Genomic DNA, 21,916 nt, shown 5'->3' on the forward strand with positions numbered 1-21,916 from the left:
GAATGCTGCTTTTGTTATTGTTTTGATTGAAGCCATTCACTGTAATCCTGAATAAAAGCTTCAGTGAGTGACACCTTCTGTTTTGTCTTCGGTAAGACATTCCAACATGTTTCATTTTATTTAAAGAAATCAAAAGTTACAGCATGAAGTTATAAGTGACAATGCCACATGAAAGTAACATCTTATTTAAGTTAGCGTAGGGTTTAATGTGTTGTAACTATTAGTATTTTGTTATTAGTATTTTAATTAGCATTTAAAGTGTCATTTTATGTAAAGTGTACCGCCGGCGGCGCCACCTAGCTACAAAAAAATGAATCATCTGCCTTGATCAACACAAAATAGGTGTAATTTGAAAGCTTAGAGTCTGCACTTTACAATGAATGTAGCCAAATTTGATTAACTCCTAAGTGGTGGTGATTTTTTTGCTGACAAATAGAATTTTTTTTTTTTTTTCATAATTTATGAAAACTTTTTTGTACTATGTACAGCAAAGTGTCAAAAAACATCACACAGCTCAGATAGTCATGTGTCATATGTCATTTGAAAGGTCTCATGGAGTAGAATACAACAAGCCCAAATTGTTGGGCTTTGACTAAACTTGAGCGAATTTTTGTACGTGAAACCCTGCAAGACCCATATGTAAATAACATCCGGATGCTGCATTTTTTTCACGTTTTACTCGTAACTTCATGAAACATGCTTTGGTTGTAGAAAAAGAGCATTATTTACAGCAGATTCTCACTATTAAAATGAGACCAAAATCAACATAATCCAATACATCGATCACGAGACCCCACGCTAACTTAAATCACGTGGCATTGATTTTAAAAATGCCCATTAGGGGGCATCAAGGGCTAAACAAAAAGGCTACCTTGGTTCCAAATAATGTAACTTTTGATTTCTTTATGCTATAACCACAAAATTTGACTTTTGTGTATGTCAGTCAGAAAAAAAAAACTACTCTAAAAATGCCTTCAGGGCTTAAAGGGTTAGACTTTATTTGCCACAACCAAGACTTATAAAAGCATATGTTATAAGCATAAATGTTTCACATTGTTGGCAAATGTTTCAGCTATGTAACGAGATATTATTCAACATCGGACATTTTCAAAACAATTCCATGCGTGTAATGGCGGGGATGTTGAAATTATTTTAATATGCAAAACTGTTACCCAATCCTAGCAGCGCGTTTACTTCCTAGTCTTGAATGCGGCATGCCCATCAAAATGGACTGTTCGAAAGAGAGGGTCAAAAACATTATAGAAAATAGCTCATTACTTACAAATTAGGATGTTTTTGATGTAACAATCTTGATAACATTAGTGGACCTCAGAGAACATTATAACATTTTTTAAAAATTGCAGTTCATGACCCCTTTAAACTAGCAGAAAATTGTTCAATGATATGCACATAAACACACACTCAATGTTTTGAATGGTGTGTGTTGTATAGGCAAGTTGTTTTTAAGGGGTTATTGGAAGGTTCAGCATCAGGATGACAAGAGTAGATTAAGTACACCACAGATTTATTCATTTCTCTCTTTATTCTCTGTCATTATGGTATTGTGAATATCAGCACAGCAGCAAATGAGCAAAGGTCCTCAGACTGAGCTTTTAATATGGACGCAGATGCTAACATAAGAATTCACAGAAGAAATAATGACAAGAATATTCTATTCTATTCTATTCTATTCTATTCTATTCTATTCTATTCTATTCTATTCTATTCCAAACATTTACATTTTCTCATGTCTCAATATTAATCAACAGGACTGTCTGCTATTTGTTTAATTGAGCCTGCTTTGGAAAATAATTAAGTATTACACTTCATGAACCATTTTAATTTCATAGTCTAATCATGACATCATCTTTAGTTAAATCCCAAAGAACACCGTGGATTTTACACTGCCTCTGTGTGATCAGATCTGTTGAACGCAATCACCTCACTTCAAAGGAACTAAAATCATGTCATCATAATGTGATAACTCGTATTTTTCTGGAAACGGACTCATTTCATGAGTGATAAAGCTCAACGGTCGGGTTGTGACGGTTAAATGTGATAATGTCTCTAACTGCACAACTCAAAATCCTCTTGGTTCTTCCACAGTGTAAACTTGAATTCCAGGCCTGCAGCTCTGGTAAGAGCATCTCTGTGAAGTGTGAGGGTCCGTGTCCCTGCCTGCCAGGACAGGAAGTCATCAAACCACACACAGAGAAGAACGGTGAGTCATTTCCTGTTAGTTAGGATGTTGAAAGAATCTTTGAACTGTCTTAACAGATATTAAATCTGGAGAAATGGAGACAAAAGCTTTGTACACACTGCACACCGATCCATTCTGCTACCGTTCACTACCATTATAATGCTTAGGAGAGCCAGAATATTTTTAAATATATCTCTGATTGTGTTTGTCTGAAAGAAGATAGTCATATACACCTAGGATGACTTGAGCGTGAGTAAATCATGGGATAATTTGCATTTTTGAGTGAACTATCCCTTTAATTCTTTCTTTTAATAAATTCAACAAGGTGCTGGAAACATTTTGTCCATATTAACATGATATCATCACACAGTTGCTGCAGATTTGATTCTCCCATTCCACCACATTCCAAAGCTGCTCTATTGGATTGAGATCTGGTGACTATGGAGGACATTTGAGTTTAGTGAACTCATTACCATGTTCAAGAAATCAGTTTGAGATGATTTGAGCTTTGTGACATGGTGCGTTATCCTGCTGGAAGTAGACATCAGAAGATGAGTACAATGGTCATCAACAATACTCAAGTAGGCTGTTACTATTGGTACTAAGAAAATATCCTCCACAGCATTACACCACCAGCAGCCTGAACCGTTGATACAAGGCAGGATCCATGCTTTCATGTTGTTTATGCCAAAATCTGACTCTACCATCTGAATGTCGCAGCAGAAATCCAGACTCATCAGACCAGACAATATTTTTCTAATCTTCTATTGTCCAATTCTGATGTTTCCGTGTGAATTGTAGCCTCAGTTTGCTGTTGTTATCTGACATGAGTGGAACTGGTGTGTCTTCTGCTGCTGTAGATCATCTGCTTCAGAATTTGAAGTGTTGTACGTTCTGCAGACCTCGTTATTTGAGTTACTGTTGCCTTTCGATCAGCTGGAACCAGTCTGGTCATTCTCCTCTGACCTCTGGCATCAACAAGGCATTTTCACACACAGAACTGCCACTCACTGGATATTTTCTCTTTTTTCTGACCATTCTCTGTAAACCCTAGAGATAGTTGAGCGTAAAAACCTCAGTAGATCAGCGGTTTCTGAAATACTCAGACCAGCCAGTCTGGTACCAACAACCATGCCACATTCAAAGTCACTTAAATCACCTTTCTTCCCCATTCTGATGCTCAGTTTGAACCTCAGCAGATTATCTTGACCATGACTGCATGCTTAAATGCAATGATTTGCTGTGATTGGCTGATTTGACTAACAGACTGATTGACTGATTGTATATATATATATATATATTAGGGCTGTCAATAGTTTTTTTTTTTTAAATCGCGATTAATCGCACACTTATCGTGAAATTAAGCATACACCATTTATCTTGTTTAACATGTCCATTTTGCCATCATTGCCTGTATCCAGCAAAGTAAATCATCAAATTGAAGTGTGATTTTCACAAAACTGTATTTTTCAGCTTTTTTCAAGGTAAATTTAGATATCTTTCCAAAAAAGTACACCACAAAACCAAATTATTATTATTTTTTTCATATAATTCATACATTTATGTACACCAAAGCATGCATACCCATACCCATACCCATCACAGCAAAAAAAAAAAAAAAAAAAAAAATGTTTCAGAATTCACAGTGTATAGTATGTGCAACAGCAAAGAGCTTGTTTACATTTTAGACAAGTCAAGAAGCAACACTGAACAGGACCACGTGGAGATGCCAAAAAAACCTAAACCAACTGCATTGACCTACATATATACGAAGTACACAGCAACATACACAGTACAAATCCAAACATTATCCTGAATGTGTGTAAAAACAACATGAATGTACTGATATGTGTTTGTGCATAAAGACAATGTGCGATCAGCGCATCGAGAGTGCTCATACATGATTTGTTTGCGCATCAATATAATGAACTCACGCTTTTTTAATGTACGACTCCTGTATGTCACCTTAATCGTCTTTACTTTGATTGCAATCCTCATCCATCAAAACTTTAATAGCAAGAAGCTGGTTTGCTTTATCCAGCTGAGAAACATAGTTTCTCATCAAACATAGCCATCATCTGGCCATACAGCGGTGGGATGTTTCGACGGGAACAGCTCAATGCGGGAGAGCTCGCGCTCTTCAGATACAATGACAGAATATGACAGAGAGTTTGTGTTTTAAAGCGAAAAAGACACTGGAATGAATAATTCTCTCTGCCGTCTCTGATATAATAAGCATGGACTTTAAGATCATCTAACTGCGTGACGTAAATTACGTTATGATGCAATTTCACATGCTTCCGTAATTTATTTTGTGTTAAATATGCGTTAAATTATTTTAACACGTTAAGGATATTAAATTAATCACATGCGTTAGAAAAAAAGATGAAAAAAATATTTTTTACTCTGGAGACTTTTAAGTGCAAAATCCTTTTAGAGCTGAATGATTTGGGTGTTCATACTTTGGTTTACTCTTTACAAGAACCAACCATAAAGTAAAAAAAATCATTTCTCTTTCTACTTGAGTTTTCATAGGCCACATTCACACTATTCTTGACAAATTCATTATGACTATAAAATATTAATTTGTATGATTTTATTGCCATTATTATCAAATATATTGTAATATTGTAGTCATCAATTAGCACTTTTCATAGGTTACATAGGGACAGCGCTCTGAATGATGGGGAAAAAAACTATTTGAAATCCGTTCAGACACTCAAATTGAGACAGCTTTCCAAAATTTTCCAGATTTTAATTGCACTTGAAATGACCTGTGAATGTGGTTTGGATTTGGTTTGTGAAAGTGGCATTTGGTGAGCTTTTGCTGTTTAGACGACAGAAAAATAAACGGATTTGAGTTGGCCAAATATTTTTGCTGCCTGTCTGGACAAACCGTAAGAGACACATGAAACAGCCTCGAGAAAGACACATGAAACACTCAGGAGCAAGAAGTTTTTTATAGTTCTGTGTGTGTGTGCGTGTGTCCTGAGGGGAAAGTGAATAGCGAATTTAGTATTTTGGGAACAACCCTGGACATCACAGGAACAAGGTCTCTGGAGGAATAGAGAAACAGAGAGAGCGATGGAGGCATGATGGTGTTTGCACAGACTTAATATGACGTGCAGATGTATTTTTACCCACAGAAAAGAAACATCTCAAATGAGATATTTTTAACATTTGGGTTTTCACTTGAGATTAAATGGAGAAAACATTTAGATTTTTTTATTGCCACAGCCATATTACCCTGTAGCCCAAGACTGGTTGCCCACTGTAGCTAAGCAATGTTGAGCCTTGTTAGTATCTGGATGGGAGACCTCCTGGGAAAAAGGTTGCTGTTAGTGAGTTCAGTAGGGGGCGCTCACCCTGTGGTCTGTGTGGCCCCTGCATAGTGACGGGACACTATACTGTAACAAGCATCATCCTTCGGATGAGACGTTAAACTGATGTCCTGACTCTCTGTGATTTTTAAAAATCCTGTGGCACTTCTCATAAAGAGTAGGGGTGTAACCCTGGTGTCCTGGCCAATTTTTTTACATTGGTCTTTATCAATAATAACCTTCTAATAATAACCATCCTTTGAATTGGCTCTATCACTCTCTCTCCTCTCCACCTGTAGCCGGTGAGCGCACTGGCACCATTGTGCTGTAGCTGCCGTCATATCATCCAAGTGGATGCTACACACTAGTGGTGGTTGAGGAGAGATCACTGACGTGATTGTAAAATGCTTTGGGTGTACAGAACATAGTAAAGATCAATATAAATGACTCATTCATTCGTTCAAGATGTTTCTCCTATAAGAGACCAAATAATCACTAGTTGTAAAAAGCCAGATATCTCAATATGAACGCAGCTACAGCTGTGATAAATCAGCTATGATAAATATTGAAAAATCTCAATATTGATTCTTAAATCCCAAGATCAATCTTTTATTTTATGCTGTTTTTTAGTTCGCAAGTAAAACTTCACTAAACATTATTTTTAATTCGCAATAAACTTTGCTTTATTTTTGTTACTTAGCTGTTGTCAGTTCTGTTACGATATTTACGCATTTAACAATAAATGTGTGGTTTTGTCACACTTTATTGTGGCATGACAGATCTCAGCTCTTTCATGAAATAAACATGAATGCATGTTGAAAGATATCATACAACTGACCGAAATGTGTCATTTCACATGTAATCACTCAATCAGTGATTCAACCACAGAAAGACGTAAATAAAACAGCTTGTTACATTACATGTACATCAGGAAAACCATTCATTGTCCGTAAACTTCTTAGTTAGCTGGACATGTACTGTACCTGATATATGTCCAAATAAATCTGTATTAAATCAAGATTTGAATCAAATTGACAGTTTCAAAGACCTGTCCTCTTTAGTTACTTTTGCTATGTCCGACAAGCCATGCCGCCTTCAGGCCACACATCATGTTCTCACGCAGTGAAAAATACATTGTGGAGCAAAGAGGACACTGACAACATGTCGACAGACAAGACAGAGCAGGTTACTTTTGATATGAAACAAAGTCTCAAAGAAATTGAAACAATAAATATCTTTTTGTGGCTCTTTAATGTGTCGTGACAGATCGCTGTAGCACCTCAGTTCAAGCACCTCATGACCCGATCATCTCTTCCTACTATTTAATTTTATAGCATCAAATAAACATGAATGAACATCAGAAGGAATGGTGTTTCAACCAAGGAAAGACATCAGTACACACCATTTTTCAAGTTCAAGTCCACCGAAGTTAATCTACTTCACTCGTCCTATGACATTAAAGCAGATTCTGCGTTATGGTTAGATCGCCTGTCAATCAAACTCCTGGCAAAGGGTCAATTGAGTCAAGAGCTTGTGAATCGGAATCAGATCGAATCTGTCTATAGTTGATACTTACATGATGTGATGAGTTCACTTATATATCCTGAGCACTTCCTCCGAGCAATAAAGATTTGCTCTTGATGCGTTTTGATGACACATCAGTTATTTTAAGGGTTTGTTGTTGTGTGTGTGTGTAATTTAGATTCATGACCTCCAGCCTGTTTGCACTTATTTCCCAAAGGCTTCCCCAGCAGAACAGAGTCTCTCTGTCGGTTATGCTGCGAGATCTGAGCAGAGATGAAGGTTCACTCTGATAGGAATCTTATGATGTCTGTGTTTTAATGACTTCAGATCACTGACATGATCTTTAATTGGAAAAGTGCTGCATACATCAGGAAGCAATTACCACAGAAAGAGAGAGACTGATAAAAAAATGTGTCATTTTAAAGTCCATTTTTCTTTCATTTCCTTGCGTCTTTATTGTCTCACAGCCTCTTCTCTTTCTCTTTATTTGACCTGTTCATCTTGTTTTGTCATTTTATCTCTGACTTTCATCTTGCTCTCTTTTATGTGTCTCTGTTCTGTATTCAGATGTAGCGGTTATTCCTCGGCGTCAGGGCTCACTGTTTGAATTGAGGAATTTCTTCTCAGAGTCTGTCCATTATCTGTTCTTCTGTTTTCAGCTGTGTGATTCTCGGTGGAGCTACAGTGAAGTTTAGAAAGATGGGTGACCGAGGGCAGGACTGGGGCGGATGCAGAAAACGCCATTGCAATCGCGGAATTCAGTTTAAAATAAATGGAATTTACTGTGTAACGCAGAATGCCATGGAATTTAGAACATTTTAATTATGACAGAAATATATTAGGGGTACTATTGTACAGTGGAATGTACTACTCAAAGTAATATAAATACAATTATTAAAACTTTATTTTTTAAGGAATATCACACAATGTTTTCTCCATGTTTTAATTTTAACAGTAAACCCCTGTTGCGCAGCACTTTGCCACAAAATAAAAGGAATTGTTTCGTTTTCATTTGACTAAATTTTAAAAGATTAATTAAATTGTTAATGCTTTATGCCTTCATATGATTATGACCATTTTTGATAATATATTTATATTAAATCATAAATCCACTATTATTGTAGAATTTTAGAAAATTTTAATACATTATTATTTTTAAAGCTTTTTGAATTGGATTGTTTAGACATGCTTTTTGATTGTTACAGTTGAATTAAACCATTAAAACTGAAATTATAATAAAATGAAATTATTATGAAATTATAATAAAAAATGTTAAATTGTATTGTTAAATTAAAAACAAAAAAATAGGTAAATTTTAATTTAATTTAATTTAATTTAATTTAATTTAATTTAATTTAATTTAATTTAATTTAATTTAATTTAATTTAATTTAATTTAATTTAATTTAATTTAATTTAATTTAATTTAATTTAATTTAGGGAAAAAAACATATTTAATGTGGCATTTAGCAGAGGCTTTTATCTGAAGTGTCTTACAACGAATCAAACCCATGATCTTGACCAGCCGAGCCACAGAAATTCCTGGAGATACGGGAAAGGAGAGACAAAGAGGTGGAGATGATTACAGATGGAGCCAGAGGGGGTGGAGATGGGCAATGGGTTTGTTAGGATGAAAGGAGGGATGGAGACGGAGAGAGATATGATCTGAAGAGAAACACAAGAGATTTTTCACTCACAGCAGGAGAGAAAAGTGAAAAATAGAGGGATCACCTGAGAGAAAATACTATAGAGAGATGAGTGTGTGTGTGTGTGTGTGTGTACGCGCTGAACAACACTCGCTCATTATGTTTTGAAGAATTGTTTTTCACGCTTTACTCTGCAATATAATACAACACACACACGCTCATCTTTCTTCATTGGGCCTTAGAGGATAAACAGCAATATGAGCCTTTCAGTGGAAAATTACATCCACCGAAATCTGTGTGTCAGTGATTCTTGTGTTTCTAGGTCATTCTGTTATGCAGAATATCTTCATCTTCCCATCATATATCTTGGATGTTGGATAAAATAGATGTAAATCACATTTATTATTATTACCTTTCATCATAAAATCACAATTGACTGAACACAAGGTATCGTATAATAATAATAATAATAATAATTAATAATAATAATATTAATAATTATTATTATTATTATTAATATTATTATTATTATTATCAAGGTATCATATCCCCAAGTGATGCACTTCTGAAATTTATTCAGAAATATTCTTTATCTAATTGAATTTTTTTCCAACAAATGTGTTTTCTTTAGAATATTGTTTTTAAGTCATAATTAGTTTTTCATAGTCTTGACCAAATCTACTTGCGTAATGACATCATCCTACAGGAAGTGACATATTTTAGATCTGCAGCACAGACTTTAGTGTTCTTACTAATGATCAAGTTATATTTAATGTAACCAGAGCACATTTTTGAAGGTCTGTGATAGATTTTATACAGTATGCATGTGGATATATATATATATATATATATATATATATATATATATATATATATATATATATATATATATATATATATATATATATATATATATATATATATATATATATATTTATATATATATTAGGGCTGTCAATCGATTAAACAATTTAATCTAATTAATTACATGCTCTGTGATTAATTAATCTAAATTAATCGCATACATAATTTTTGCTGTGAAAGTATTAAATATTTTTATTAAATTTATTAAATACAGACATGGTCATCCACACAAACAGTAAAAAGTGCCCTACCCACTCGATCTGCGAGCCCGATACTGACAATAAAGTACCCGTCACTCTCACTGTAATTCTTTCTTGCCCTCTTTGCAAAAAAAAAAAAAAAAAAGTGATTTTATAGCTTTGTAAGAGAAGATGCTTTTTTGCTAAACTTGAAAAGTATTAAAAATTAGCATTTAGAAGTTATATTAACTAATAATATAATTCCTACCATATACAGTTGAATGCACCTATCTAACAACAACTTGCTTTGTTCTGGTTTCACCTCACTCCAGTCTAAACTAACTGATTTTATAGGTAGGCCTAATTTACTACACATTGTCATTTAAATAACCTGAAAATATTGTGGATTATTAAGGCTAATTTTACTAACCACTCTTGCTAAATGGGGTAAGCACACTTATGTTCTCATTTCAGAGTTGTTTGAGTAAATGATTCATTATGGACCGTGTGGACAGATCAGTTGTTGTCATGATTCATTAAAATGAATCTGTTCAAATGAGTCATTAGGTCGCGAATTGGACATTAGCGGACGTTGACGCGTTGCGTGCGAATCGCGACTGTTATTAGGACATCGCAAAACATTTGTCAACACAGAAAACACTTCACCACTGGATAGGATTTCCTTTTTGTTTTCTCGAAGTGTGGTTTATGTCAGCTGCACGTGCAGGGCGCCTGTCAGAGAAGATGAGGTGACGTTCTTTTGAGCTCTATTCACACCCACCCTCTATTCACACCCTCCCTAAACTGAGAATGAATATATTTCCCTTTTTTGGAGGGTGTGGAGATTACATTTTTTCCTTTGAATTTATTTATAATAACCAACTATTTATGAAGTTAAACTTGAAAATGAATGGTTTTAGAAGCTCATCAGTGGATCAAACACAGATGTGAACGGGCTCTTCACTAACCTGCAGAATATTCAGGAAATCCTCTAATTCCTCCTGAATCTCAGGCACACCTGTCGAGCATTAATATAATGGCTTTAATACATCAGAATAAATGTCACTGGAGTGTTTGACTCTCTCATACTCGTAAACACTTCATTTTAAAGGTCAGACATATCAATAGCTCTCTCAGGCAGGTTTACGTGATCAAAACATTATTCTTGTCTGTATGTCACATTAGGACATGACAAATTCGTTATTCATGGCTGTTTGTTGTTTTCGATAGACTGCATCCATTTAGTACTGCCAGCTTGTGTGCTTCTAATGTTTGTCAGGATTTGTTTTTAATCAAAAATTAATGTAATTTTGGCCATTTCCACTCTCTATCTGACTAATGCTACTGTACCTTTAAGACTTCTTTGTTGTAAATTGAGAAAGGGTATAGTTAATAAGCTCATTATGGCGATGTCACCATGATTTCTGATTTCAGTTGTTCATAATAAGATCTCATTTGTTAACATTAGTTAATGCTTTAGCAAAAACAATCTAACAATGAGCAATAGGTTTTTATAGCATTTTTAATCTTTGTTAATATTAATAAATAAAAAATGCAGTTAGATGTTAGTTTTAACAAATTTTAACAGATACAACGGTCCCACTTTATATTAAGTGGCCTTAACTACTATGTACTTAAATTAAAAACTAAGTATAATGTACTTATTGGGTTCATATTGAATTGCAAAACACTTTTGCTGCTATTGAGGTGGGGTACTGGTAAGGTTAGGGACAGGTTTGGTGGTATGGGTAGGGTGTAAGGGATGGGTCAACAGTGTAATTATAAATGTAATTACATATGTAATTACATGCAGGTGCTTTTAAAATATAAGTACAACGTAAAACTTGTATGTACACAATAAGTGCATTGTATCAAATGATTAATTTAAATGTAAGTACACAGTAGTTAAGGCCACTTAATATAAAGTGGGTCCGATACAACTAAATTACTAAATGCTGTTACGGTATGCTGGTGCAGAGATGAGGCAGATACGGATTTCCACAATAATAGATGCTCTTTAATAAACAAATGCAAGGAACGCCAGACATACACCTTAACAAAACAGAGAACGGACAGGGAGTGAGTGCATGAAGGGAGTGAGTGCAATATGAAGGGAGTGCTGATAATAGAGTCCAGGTGCAGGTGATCCGTGAAGATGGGGAGGTGACGAGGGAAGTGAGTTCAGGTGTGGAGAACAGGAGGATCATGGGAAATGAAGTCCAGAGAAACAAGGGATCTGTGACAAATGCTATTTCGTTCATCTTTATCTTGACTAGAGCGTTAAACTAATTTTAAAAACTGAAACTTTATTGTAAAGTTTTGGTTGTTTAGTTTTTGTAATTTAGTTTCAATAAATGTCCTAGGTGGACTGAAAAGGACTGAGTGTCTGCATAATACAGCAAAATAATTTTTCAGAATGCAATATGTTACTAGTGGTTTTAGGAGTGTTTACAGGTGTGTGTATATTAAGAGTAATTTATGTTCCATTTCAGTGGATTTCCTCATTCTGTGTTCCAGCAAAAACAAAAATATTGTTGTATTTTGATCGTACAATATTTATGCTATTACATAAAGAAAATGTATATTGTTTGCCTGTGAGCATCTCACCACTATGATACTAGTGGTTGCCAGGATGTTGTTTTTGGTTTGCTAAGGTGTTAGGAGTGTTTTTAACGCATTAAGGCCCCCATTTACTAGTGAAGTCGAATAACAAACTGGTGTGAAGACATTTGTAACAAAATCAGGCAAAAACAAAGTTCATTTGGAGTTTATTTTTAGAGTTCAAAACAGCTTGCCAAAGTGAACTTTCTGGAAATTGGTCCGTGGCGATGATGAAAGCATAAACACTCTGGAGAGCTGCTTCAGAGTAGAAATTGAAGTTGTAATTCTAATTGAAATGACACTGACTCTTTTTTAATGTTTAATACTATAAAGCTGCTATTGTATTAAGTGTTATATAAATAAATGTGACATGACTTGACTGAAGTACTGAATTCAGTCTTTGTTGGGAGTTTGATTGACAGGCAATGTGACCAATCATAATGCCAAATCCGCCATTTTGTCCAGCAAACAAGCCAGACAGGAGAGTTAATAGATTAACACTGGTGGACTTGAACTTCTGATGTTCATTCATGTTTATTTTGTGTTATAACTAGTAGGAAGAGATGATCAGTTCACATGCCGCTTGAACTGAGGTGCTACAGCGATCTGTCACGGCACATTAAAGAGCCACAAAACAGTATTTTATTTTTTTTTATTGAGAGGAAAGCATGCATCACATATTTACATATTCATCTAAGTGCTGCTCTCAGCAGTATGGATGGCGTCAGGATGTTCACTAACAGTGTATTCTGAAAAAGGTATTTCAAACTTATTTTTACCCCTGAGCGAAGAGAGAAAAAGGCCTTTCTAGTGTGGATTGTGATTTTTTTTTTTTTTTTTTTTTTAAGCTGTTTTCTGGTGCAGCAGGTGAAAATGGTGCATTTAAAAAGTAACAGCACAATGATCTTCTCAAAAACACTCAAGATTTCAGGAATCATTCAAGTCTAGTACTAATACTAGAAGCTGGGAAATCAATGCCACATGTCTTTCACAAATATCAGTAGTTTTAGTACTTTTAGTGGAGCAGACCACCTGAGATCCCTCACATTTGCATTGATAGTTTGCATTTGTGTGTGTGTGTGTGTGTGTGTGTGTGTGTGTGTGTGTGTGTGTGTGTGTGTGTGTGTGTGTGTGTGTGTGTGTGTGTGTGTGTGTGTGTGTGTGTGTGTGTGTGTGTGTGTGTGTGTGTTTGTTTGTTGAAGGTGACTCTTCTGCCTAACAGAAGTGTTATGCCTTCGGACGTCCTACTTTATACTCTGATTACCCATAATTCAATGGCCAACACAAATACACACAGCTTGCACAATTCCATGTGTGTGTTTAAACCTGAATTTGCATTGTTGCCAGACTTTATGAATCATCAGAAAAGCCGCAGCGCTCTTCTGTTCTTCGTGAAATCTCACACACACTGTTGGCGGGCGGCCCTGAGGAATACTGTGTACTTTGATTAAAAGAAGTAAAAAAGGCTCAAAGTTCAACAGAGAGAAACTGAAAAGGGACAAAAGGAAAGCGCAGCTAATTAATTAATGATCTTCGCTATCAGCATTTCCCTCTGTTAGTTCAGCTCATAACGATATAGGAAGGACGATAAGAGAAATAAGAGCTGTTTTTTTTTTCTTTTTTTTTTCGCTCACACACACTCTCTTTTTCTGTCTTTGAGTGCAACCCAATTAATTAATCAGACTCTCTTAGATTAAACCTCGAATCATAAATGTGGCCTGCAGAGGCTTCCAGTAAGTGTCAAGTCAAATTTATTCGTATAATGGTTTTTCACAATACACATTTGTAAAAAAACCCATTTACATTTCATCAAATATTATAAGAGATTTTACAGCACGCTTCAAGGGCATAGGCTGGAATCTGATTGCGTCTGCATTAAAACATTTGTTGAGCAAAAAAAAAAAAAAAAGTCAAATGTCAAAAACCAAGAACAACAATGAAAACTCAAAATAAACAAAAAAAAACAGCATACTCAAATTGCTTAAAGTGCATGGATTGACCCCGTTTCTCATCCTTCAGACCCCTTCACACAAACTTATCTTTACATCGTACACCATGCAACGTCAACTGGCGGCCCGCCAGAGATTTCCATCCGGCCCCCAGAATAATACTGAATTCAGGAATAGCCTTGTAAGAGGAAAAAGTTTAGGGCTGGTCCGAATACCATTTTTTGATGAACATCGACTATTCGAAGCTTCGGAGAGAGGGGCTGAACATATTTTTCTCTCTAATAAAGGCAGGAATCTGTGTCTGTATGTCCGTTTACATTTTTATTATTTCGAGAACCGTTCATCCAATCGACTTCACAAGGGAGTGCAGTGTCGCATTTGGTGCAATATAGATGGACACGTGAGACGCGACACATTAAGAATTAATAAACTTTTAGTAAAATACAGTCAGAGCAGCGTGAGCGGGATGCGGTGCACCTCACGTGGGCAGGGCTTATACTCCGAGAACGGACACTGCACTAGTGATATTATAAAAAAAACACACACACACAGGTCTGTTAAATTAAGCAATACTTTTAAGGTAGTCTAATATTTTTCAAACAAATTGGCACAGTAAGGGTAGATTTAAATAAAGAAAAAACGAAATTTAAATAAAGAAAAACGAAATTAAGTTAAATTAAAAACGAAATTAAGTTAAATTGATAATAACGGGTAAAAATGCTAATACATTTTGTTTCTATTATTCTATTTTCCACAACGTCAAAGCAACAAAACACAAGCTCAGACATGCACTTCGGTCCATACAAACTCCGCTGTTCTGCGCTCTAGCCAGAGAACAGTCCCGTTGCTGGAACCATAGGGCTGGAAGGGCTAGGGCTGTCTCAGTGTGCAAACTCCAACCTGTTAAATATGGGAGCCGAAATAAAAACGGACACACCACGCAGCTGAGACGCTCACGCAGCCAGTGTGTCGCCGGCCTTATTCAAGGGGGAATGAGAGCCTTTTTTTATTTTTAAATCTATGAAACAAAAAGCCTTCTGAAAAGTAGATTGTGCCATAGCCTACCTTCAGTCAAGTATGACGATGAACGCGTTCTCTCATTGAACATCTTTTATTGTTTCACGTGCTCATTTTTTCACAAATGTCAAAATTTTCCTTGCCTGGGATTTGCGCACAATTGCGTGACAGTGATGGACAGCTTGACAGCCTCACAAATATGAAGCCTAAAATATCGCTATCGCCCCCTGGTGGCTTGCTGCAGTACAGGTAATATGTAAAAAATAACATAAATTTGGAATTAGAATTAGTATATCAAATAATAACAAATTAGGATACAATTCGAATTTTATTTTATATTACGAGTATCTGGCCCTTACAGTGTCTGCAGTGAAAAATTCTGGCCCTTGGACAAATATAGTTGATGACCCCTGTCGTACACCATCAAATGCCTAAAAAAAACCCACACAAGTTAAAACACGTAAGCAGTAGGAAAACATTCAACTCCGTAGTAATCCCCAAAAAAGTCCCTTAGTTCATTCCTCAAAGTTTGTTTTTTAAAATCTCTTCCATTTCAGTCAACCACCTTAAAACACGTCTTGTGTCGCCGTTTGAGCTCTTGGAACACATAAGCAGTAAACGGCGGTTCTTTTTAAGCTCCAGACGCTTACCAAACCAGCATAATAAAGCGTGCTCAGTCCAATGCGTTCATTTCACTGTCATTAGGACTCATAAGCATAAGCAGAACACAGCGGTTCAGGCATTTAAACTCCCGCTGCTTACCACACCGGCTCTACCGACAGCGCAGCTCACTTGTGGAAATAACGTGAACTTCGATGAAGTGTTCCACGAAAAGTGAACGCCGGTCCAGATTCACCAGGCATGAGCGGAACCGCAGCCTTTTTTTAACTTAGTGTTCTCCCTATATATACCGTATCGACACATCAATCAACATGCTAGTTCCGCGTCACACTTTTCTTCAGCATCATATTATGAAACTTTGTTCCCGCAACAACTATACAGAGTAAATATGACATGCATATAAAATACATGAAAAATAAAAACAAAAATAATGAAAAACAAAACAAAACAAAACATTTATGTGTTCAATCATATGCAAGACTCAGCCACAGCTAATGGGCAGCATTACACATTGGCCACATACACATTGTAGCTAAATTCAGATGACAGATGATAGATACATCTCTGATGAACGTTAAAATAAGTATTTTAAAGTGCATCAGAGATTTCTTGCGGTGCAAGAAACAACAAAGAAAACAGTACGAGTCTGACAAGTGTTGCCAGATCTTGCAAGCATATCAACGAACAAGAAAAGCCCATAAAAAACTAAATAAATGGAATTGCCTGATCAATTTAATATCTCCATAAATTGATTGCTGTATGAGCCAAGCTTAAAGGGGTCCTTGAAACAACATCTGCAAAGTTACGACGCTCAAAGTTCAATGCAAAGGGAGATATTTTCTTTTGCAGAAATCACTTTTTAAGGACTACAACAAACGGCTGGTAGGGATTACAAAGAGCTTCTTCCCAGGTTGGTGACATCACAAACCCCAAAATTGACATAAACCCCACCCCCGAGAACACACAACAAAGGGGGTGGGGCCATGTTGGGCTGCTTTAGAGAAGAGGAAGAGTTGTTGTAGTAGAGTGTTGTTGTTGCCGTCTTTGTACACCGGACTGCTTCACAAACAAGAGTCAGTGATGGATTTGCACAAAAGATGAAGATGACGGCACATGCTAGTGGATGAGTTGAATCAACTCCACAGCAACTACATAAATTTATCCACTAACCATTCAGAAACGTCCAGTTTCATTCTAAAAGTTGTAACTTCTTCATGAGTCTCTCCATCAGTGTCCGACTGAACATTGTTACTGACAATCCTTATTTTGGCTGCATGAGATTCTCCAGCTTTGTTGTTGTTGAGCGACCGAAGCGTGAGCTGTTAAAGCTCCGCCCTCTTCTGGAAAGGGGGCCGGGATCAGCAGCTCATTTGCATTTAAAGGGACACACATAAAAACAGCATGTTTTTGATCACACCCAAATAGGGGCAAATTTGACAAGCTATAATAAATGATCTGTGTAAGGGTAATCAAGTGATCAAGCAGTTAAGTATACTATATAGTATATTGGTTTAAATGAGTGTACTGTACGTATGCAAATAAATTTGGATATAATATATTAACTTCATATATAGAGCTGTGCAATAATATAATTTACATTTTTGTGCTGTTATATACAATCAAGCAGTTGAGATTTGCTATATAGTATATAATGCCCTTTATGTGAGTAAACTGAATGTATGTGGATAAAGTTGGACATACTTATGGTATCCGACTTTATATAAAGAGCTGGACAATAATATAGTTACACCTTGAATGAAATAAAAAGTCAGGCAATTTAGATTTGCTATATAGTATGTATCCCTTTACATGAGTGTATTGTATGTATATAAGTTAAAGTTAGATATAATATATATATCCAACATTATATATATATCTGGGTGATGATAAAGTTTAAATTTTTACAATGATATAAACAAACACGCAGCTGAGATTTGTTATAATGTATATATTGCTTTATGAGAGTATACTGTAGTATATAGGTAAAGTGGGATGTACTATATATCAAGTTTTTAAAATATCACTGGCCAATAATATAGTATACATTTATGTGTGTTTAGATTATCAACCCCTAAAATTCAAATGCACTGAAGACGCTTTCAAAATTAATAAATTCTAGCCGCTTCCTTCATATTTCCAATTGGGAATGGAATAAATTTATTAAAACATGAGCGTTAGCATAACGGAAGAGTTGTACTTCTATATATCTCGATGTCAATCGTTCAACTGATGAAATATTAAGAATACGTCTTTCCAAAGAGATTGCAGTTGTGTGTGTGGGGGTTTGTTTGGTAGTTAAGCTACAGAAACAAACATCATAATATTATATTAATTGCACACAACTAATTGAAATATAAGCTATAAGAAGGAAAGCTTGGTAATGAATGCACTGGGGCTTTTGGGATACTGAATGGATTTCTTGGCTTATGAAAATCTTTTATATTTTCTGAAGTGCAGAAATCACATTCCGAGATTAAAGACGTTTTAACTCAGAAATAGTTTGAGTTTGTTGGGTGTTTGTAGCCATGAGTTGATGTTTGTTTGCAGTTGAGCTTCTCTGTTTGATCCACTTGTCTTTTCCAACCTGCTGATCTGTGTTCCATCGTGAAACACCCATAATCCTTCACTCTGGCAGGAGATGAATCACTGAAGATCTCAGTTTTTCTCGAGTTCATCACTTTCTGAACCATTGCTGTTCATCCACTGGCCACCCACCAGTTGTGAACAGCACGAGCACACCATCCTCTACACGTTCACACGCTCCTCCTGCTCCTGTTTCAGAGTCTGGATGAGTTCCTGAGCCTCGAGAAAGAGAAAGAGGTTTTTTTGAATCATTGACAACTCCCACTCAACATATGCCTCTACCCAGGATGAACACGCACACACTCGTGCGCTTGATTTGCACTTACCGAAACTGCTTAGTTAAAGAGATTAATTCTTTTAACCAGATTCCCAGTTTCATTTTAATTAAGCAGAGCTCCAGGCACAGAAACGCAAACATGCCAGAATGACGGACCTCCATCAGGAATTAAATCTCTGCAGCGGTATGTCAAAGCCCCTCCGATAAGAGCAAATTAACTCTGCCATCTGTCTGCCGGAGAACCTTTCACAATGTTTGGGGAACTGAAGACCGTATCTGCTGGAGGACTTTAAAAATGTAGTATGAAACTCAGAATAGTAATCCGTATGAAAGTAATGTTATCTGATTATCTGATTACTAGTTTCCATGCAGTAAAATAATGTAGTTGACTTTTTACATTATACAGTAAAAATCAGGACATGAGTGGCTGTGTCCGAAATAGTCCCATATACCCTCAAATATTTGAGGGGACAGCCATTTGTAGTGGTGTCCGAAACCATAGTGGACGTTACCGAGTGCACTCATTCGATCCCACATAACAAGTGTACAACCGATATACAAGCTGCATCTCATTTCGAAGGCTGATTCCTCCGGAGGTCGCGTTTGAAGGCTGCATATATCATTGAGGCGGTCTCATTTAAGAAAAGTAATCATTAAATTACAAAGTAAGAAAGAAATTACAGTATTTTACTCCTCACAAGGAATAAAAGTCAATTGTATTATGGTTACTTTTCTTAAATAAGACATCCTTGATGACATATGCTGCCTTCAAATGAGGATGAAGCCACCAAATTGAGACGCAGCTACACTCAACGGCTAGAGAATACCCATAATGGACTAATGTAGGAAATTGTAAATGAGGGTAAATGGGCTGATTTTGAACACAGCAAGTGAGAAATAGAGACTTTGACTGTAATTACAGTAGGATATCTGAATCCTTGGTGAAACTACTGAGAGATGATTGTTATCAGGCCAATTATCATTGTCAAATGTGATTGTAGTGATGACACATTTCACTCGCTATTACAGGCTCTTTCTCTAAAGCCCAGGACACACTGCATGATTTCCGGCTGTCCCAGATGAAAGACTGCCATCATGCGATTTCTGTGATCATGGCTCCTAATCGGTGGTCTTATGTCGTACAGTGAGAGAGGTTCAAAAACGGCCGCTGTCACACTTTTGCAACCCAAGATAGCCTCAGAAATTCAGCATAATCAACGCACAGTGTGCCAATAAAAATGCGTCATGAAATCAACACGTCATGGCACTAAAACTTAAAACTGTTTACGTCAAGCTCTTTTCCCTTACCTCTTCCCTCTTCCCTTGTGTGTGTGTGTGTGTTTACAACACCATATGGGGACATGATTGCATGCAGTTGAATAGCAGCACGACTTTAACCCTGGATGCCCTTTGACCCTTAAGATCATCTACCTGTGTTGCCACACCTGTGTTTTGCACCTGTTACCCTGACAACAGTACACTGACAAAAAGATGCAGGCATGGAAACCGTAGGCTCTGCCGTCTGTCAAATTCATTTCAGCAATACAAGCTTTTTTTAGAGTTGTCTGCTGGGTGAGTTTGACCATCAACTGAACAAGAGAACAGTGAGCAGAGTCTATCAAATAGGACAAAAACACACCATAAAAGAATTATAAATAATAGTCCACATTTTTCCTGCACTATATTCCAAGTCTTCGAAAGCCAATTTTTTTTTTTTTTTTTATGTGTGTGTGTGTGTGTGTGTGTGTGTGTGTGTGTGTGTTTGTGTGTGTGTGTGTAAGGAACAATTTTAAGCTGATATCCACCAAAAATAAAACCATAAAAAATTACTGGAAATAAAATAAACATTAACTGAAATGAAAAATAAAAAAACTGATTGAGTTGAAGTAACTTAACTTAAACTTAATTTATACATAGACATATACAAAATATTAATAATATTAGACTATTCATCTAAAAAGTTCATTTTAAAAGGGTCATGAACTGCTTTGTTTTATTGTTTTATAATGTTTTCTGGGGTGCACTTATAATGTTAGTATGCTTTTTACATCAAAGATGGTCATAATTTAGAAATAAAAGGCATTTTCATACCCTGATTTTAGCCCTCTGATTTGAACGCTCTGTTTTAAGGGGCGTGTCTGCTGTGAGAGTGTTGTGATTGGCTAACATCATTGCATATGAAATAGCTAAGTATTACTCTCTCGAAAACTTTTAGCAAGTTTTTACTATTACAGCTCTCAAGGTCAACTAACGATGAAAAATTAGATTTATGGCATTATATTTAGATTGTGGCATGAAAGGTTGCAGTGATGAACACTGTAGCTGATCACAGACATGTTGTGGAGTACATGAAAGCAGTGATCTTGTCATTCTGCACACTAGCGAATGCTTTCATCATAACTAACAGTGCAAAAGTGAGGTAAATAAGAGATTTGTCAAATAAAACTGGAGTTGATATAAACTGATATAAACTTGTAAACTTGCGCTGTTTGATTGGCAGCTCTAGAACACGCTGTTTGATTGACAGCTCCAGCAATTGTAAAGGGAGCATCAGTCGTTTGCTGGGCCTGATGTCAATAAAAGCTTTTATTGGACTAGCAAGGACGTTTTTAGTTCTAAAACTTACAAGATATTCTTATACAATTTTAAAAGCTCACAGAAAAGTTTCTTTTCTCTCCATTTTGTATTGATTTTCTCAGAGCACAAAGGACAGAAATTATGTTGAATAAAGGCACAGAACCTGTAAACTCTTCAGGGTTGAGTGGTCGAGATCTCTAATTATGTTTTAAAGCATCTCATCCTCTGCTCTCTCTGGGTTCATGCAAATGTTTAGTCTGTGATCTGCTGGCCTGTTTTTTCCTAATTAAACAAGCCTAAATCATGTTCATTTAACCTCTTTAGAGAGCAGCAGTCTCACATGCATTTAAAAGTCTTTTAATACTGTAGATTGTTTTTACTGATCTTTAACAACTCCACATATGAAACCACATTTAACTAATTTAACTGCATAATGATATTTAATGATCACATTAGATTACAGTGTGTGTGTGTGTGTGTGTGTGTGTGTGTGTGTGTGTGTGGGATAAAATAAATATATTTTAAAAACACTTGAGTACAAGATCAGTTCAGAGAAAGA

General features: G+C 36.0%; 1 protein-coding gene across 1 annotated transcript in view; it reads left to right on the forward strand.

Annotated features, from left to right (window-relative positions):
• Positions 1-21,916, forward strand: part of spock1 (SPARC (osteonectin), cwcv and kazal like domains proteoglycan 1) — a 255,168-nt gene that overhangs the window by 200,869 nt on the left and 32,383 nt on the right. Inside the window, exon 6 of the mRNA XM_067388699.1 lies at positions 2,107-2,221. Coding sequence (XP_067244800.1) covers positions 2,107-2,221 — 115 coding nt within the window. The remainder of the gene's footprint in view (positions 1-2,106; positions 2,222-21,916) is intronic.

This window comes from Chanodichthys erythropterus, chromosome 1, assembly GCF_024489055.1.
Source record: "Chanodichthys erythropterus isolate Z2021 chromosome 1, ASM2448905v1, whole genome shotgun sequence".
NCBI lineage: Eukaryota > Metazoa > Chordata > Actinopteri > Cypriniformes > Xenocyprididae > Chanodichthys > Chanodichthys erythropterus.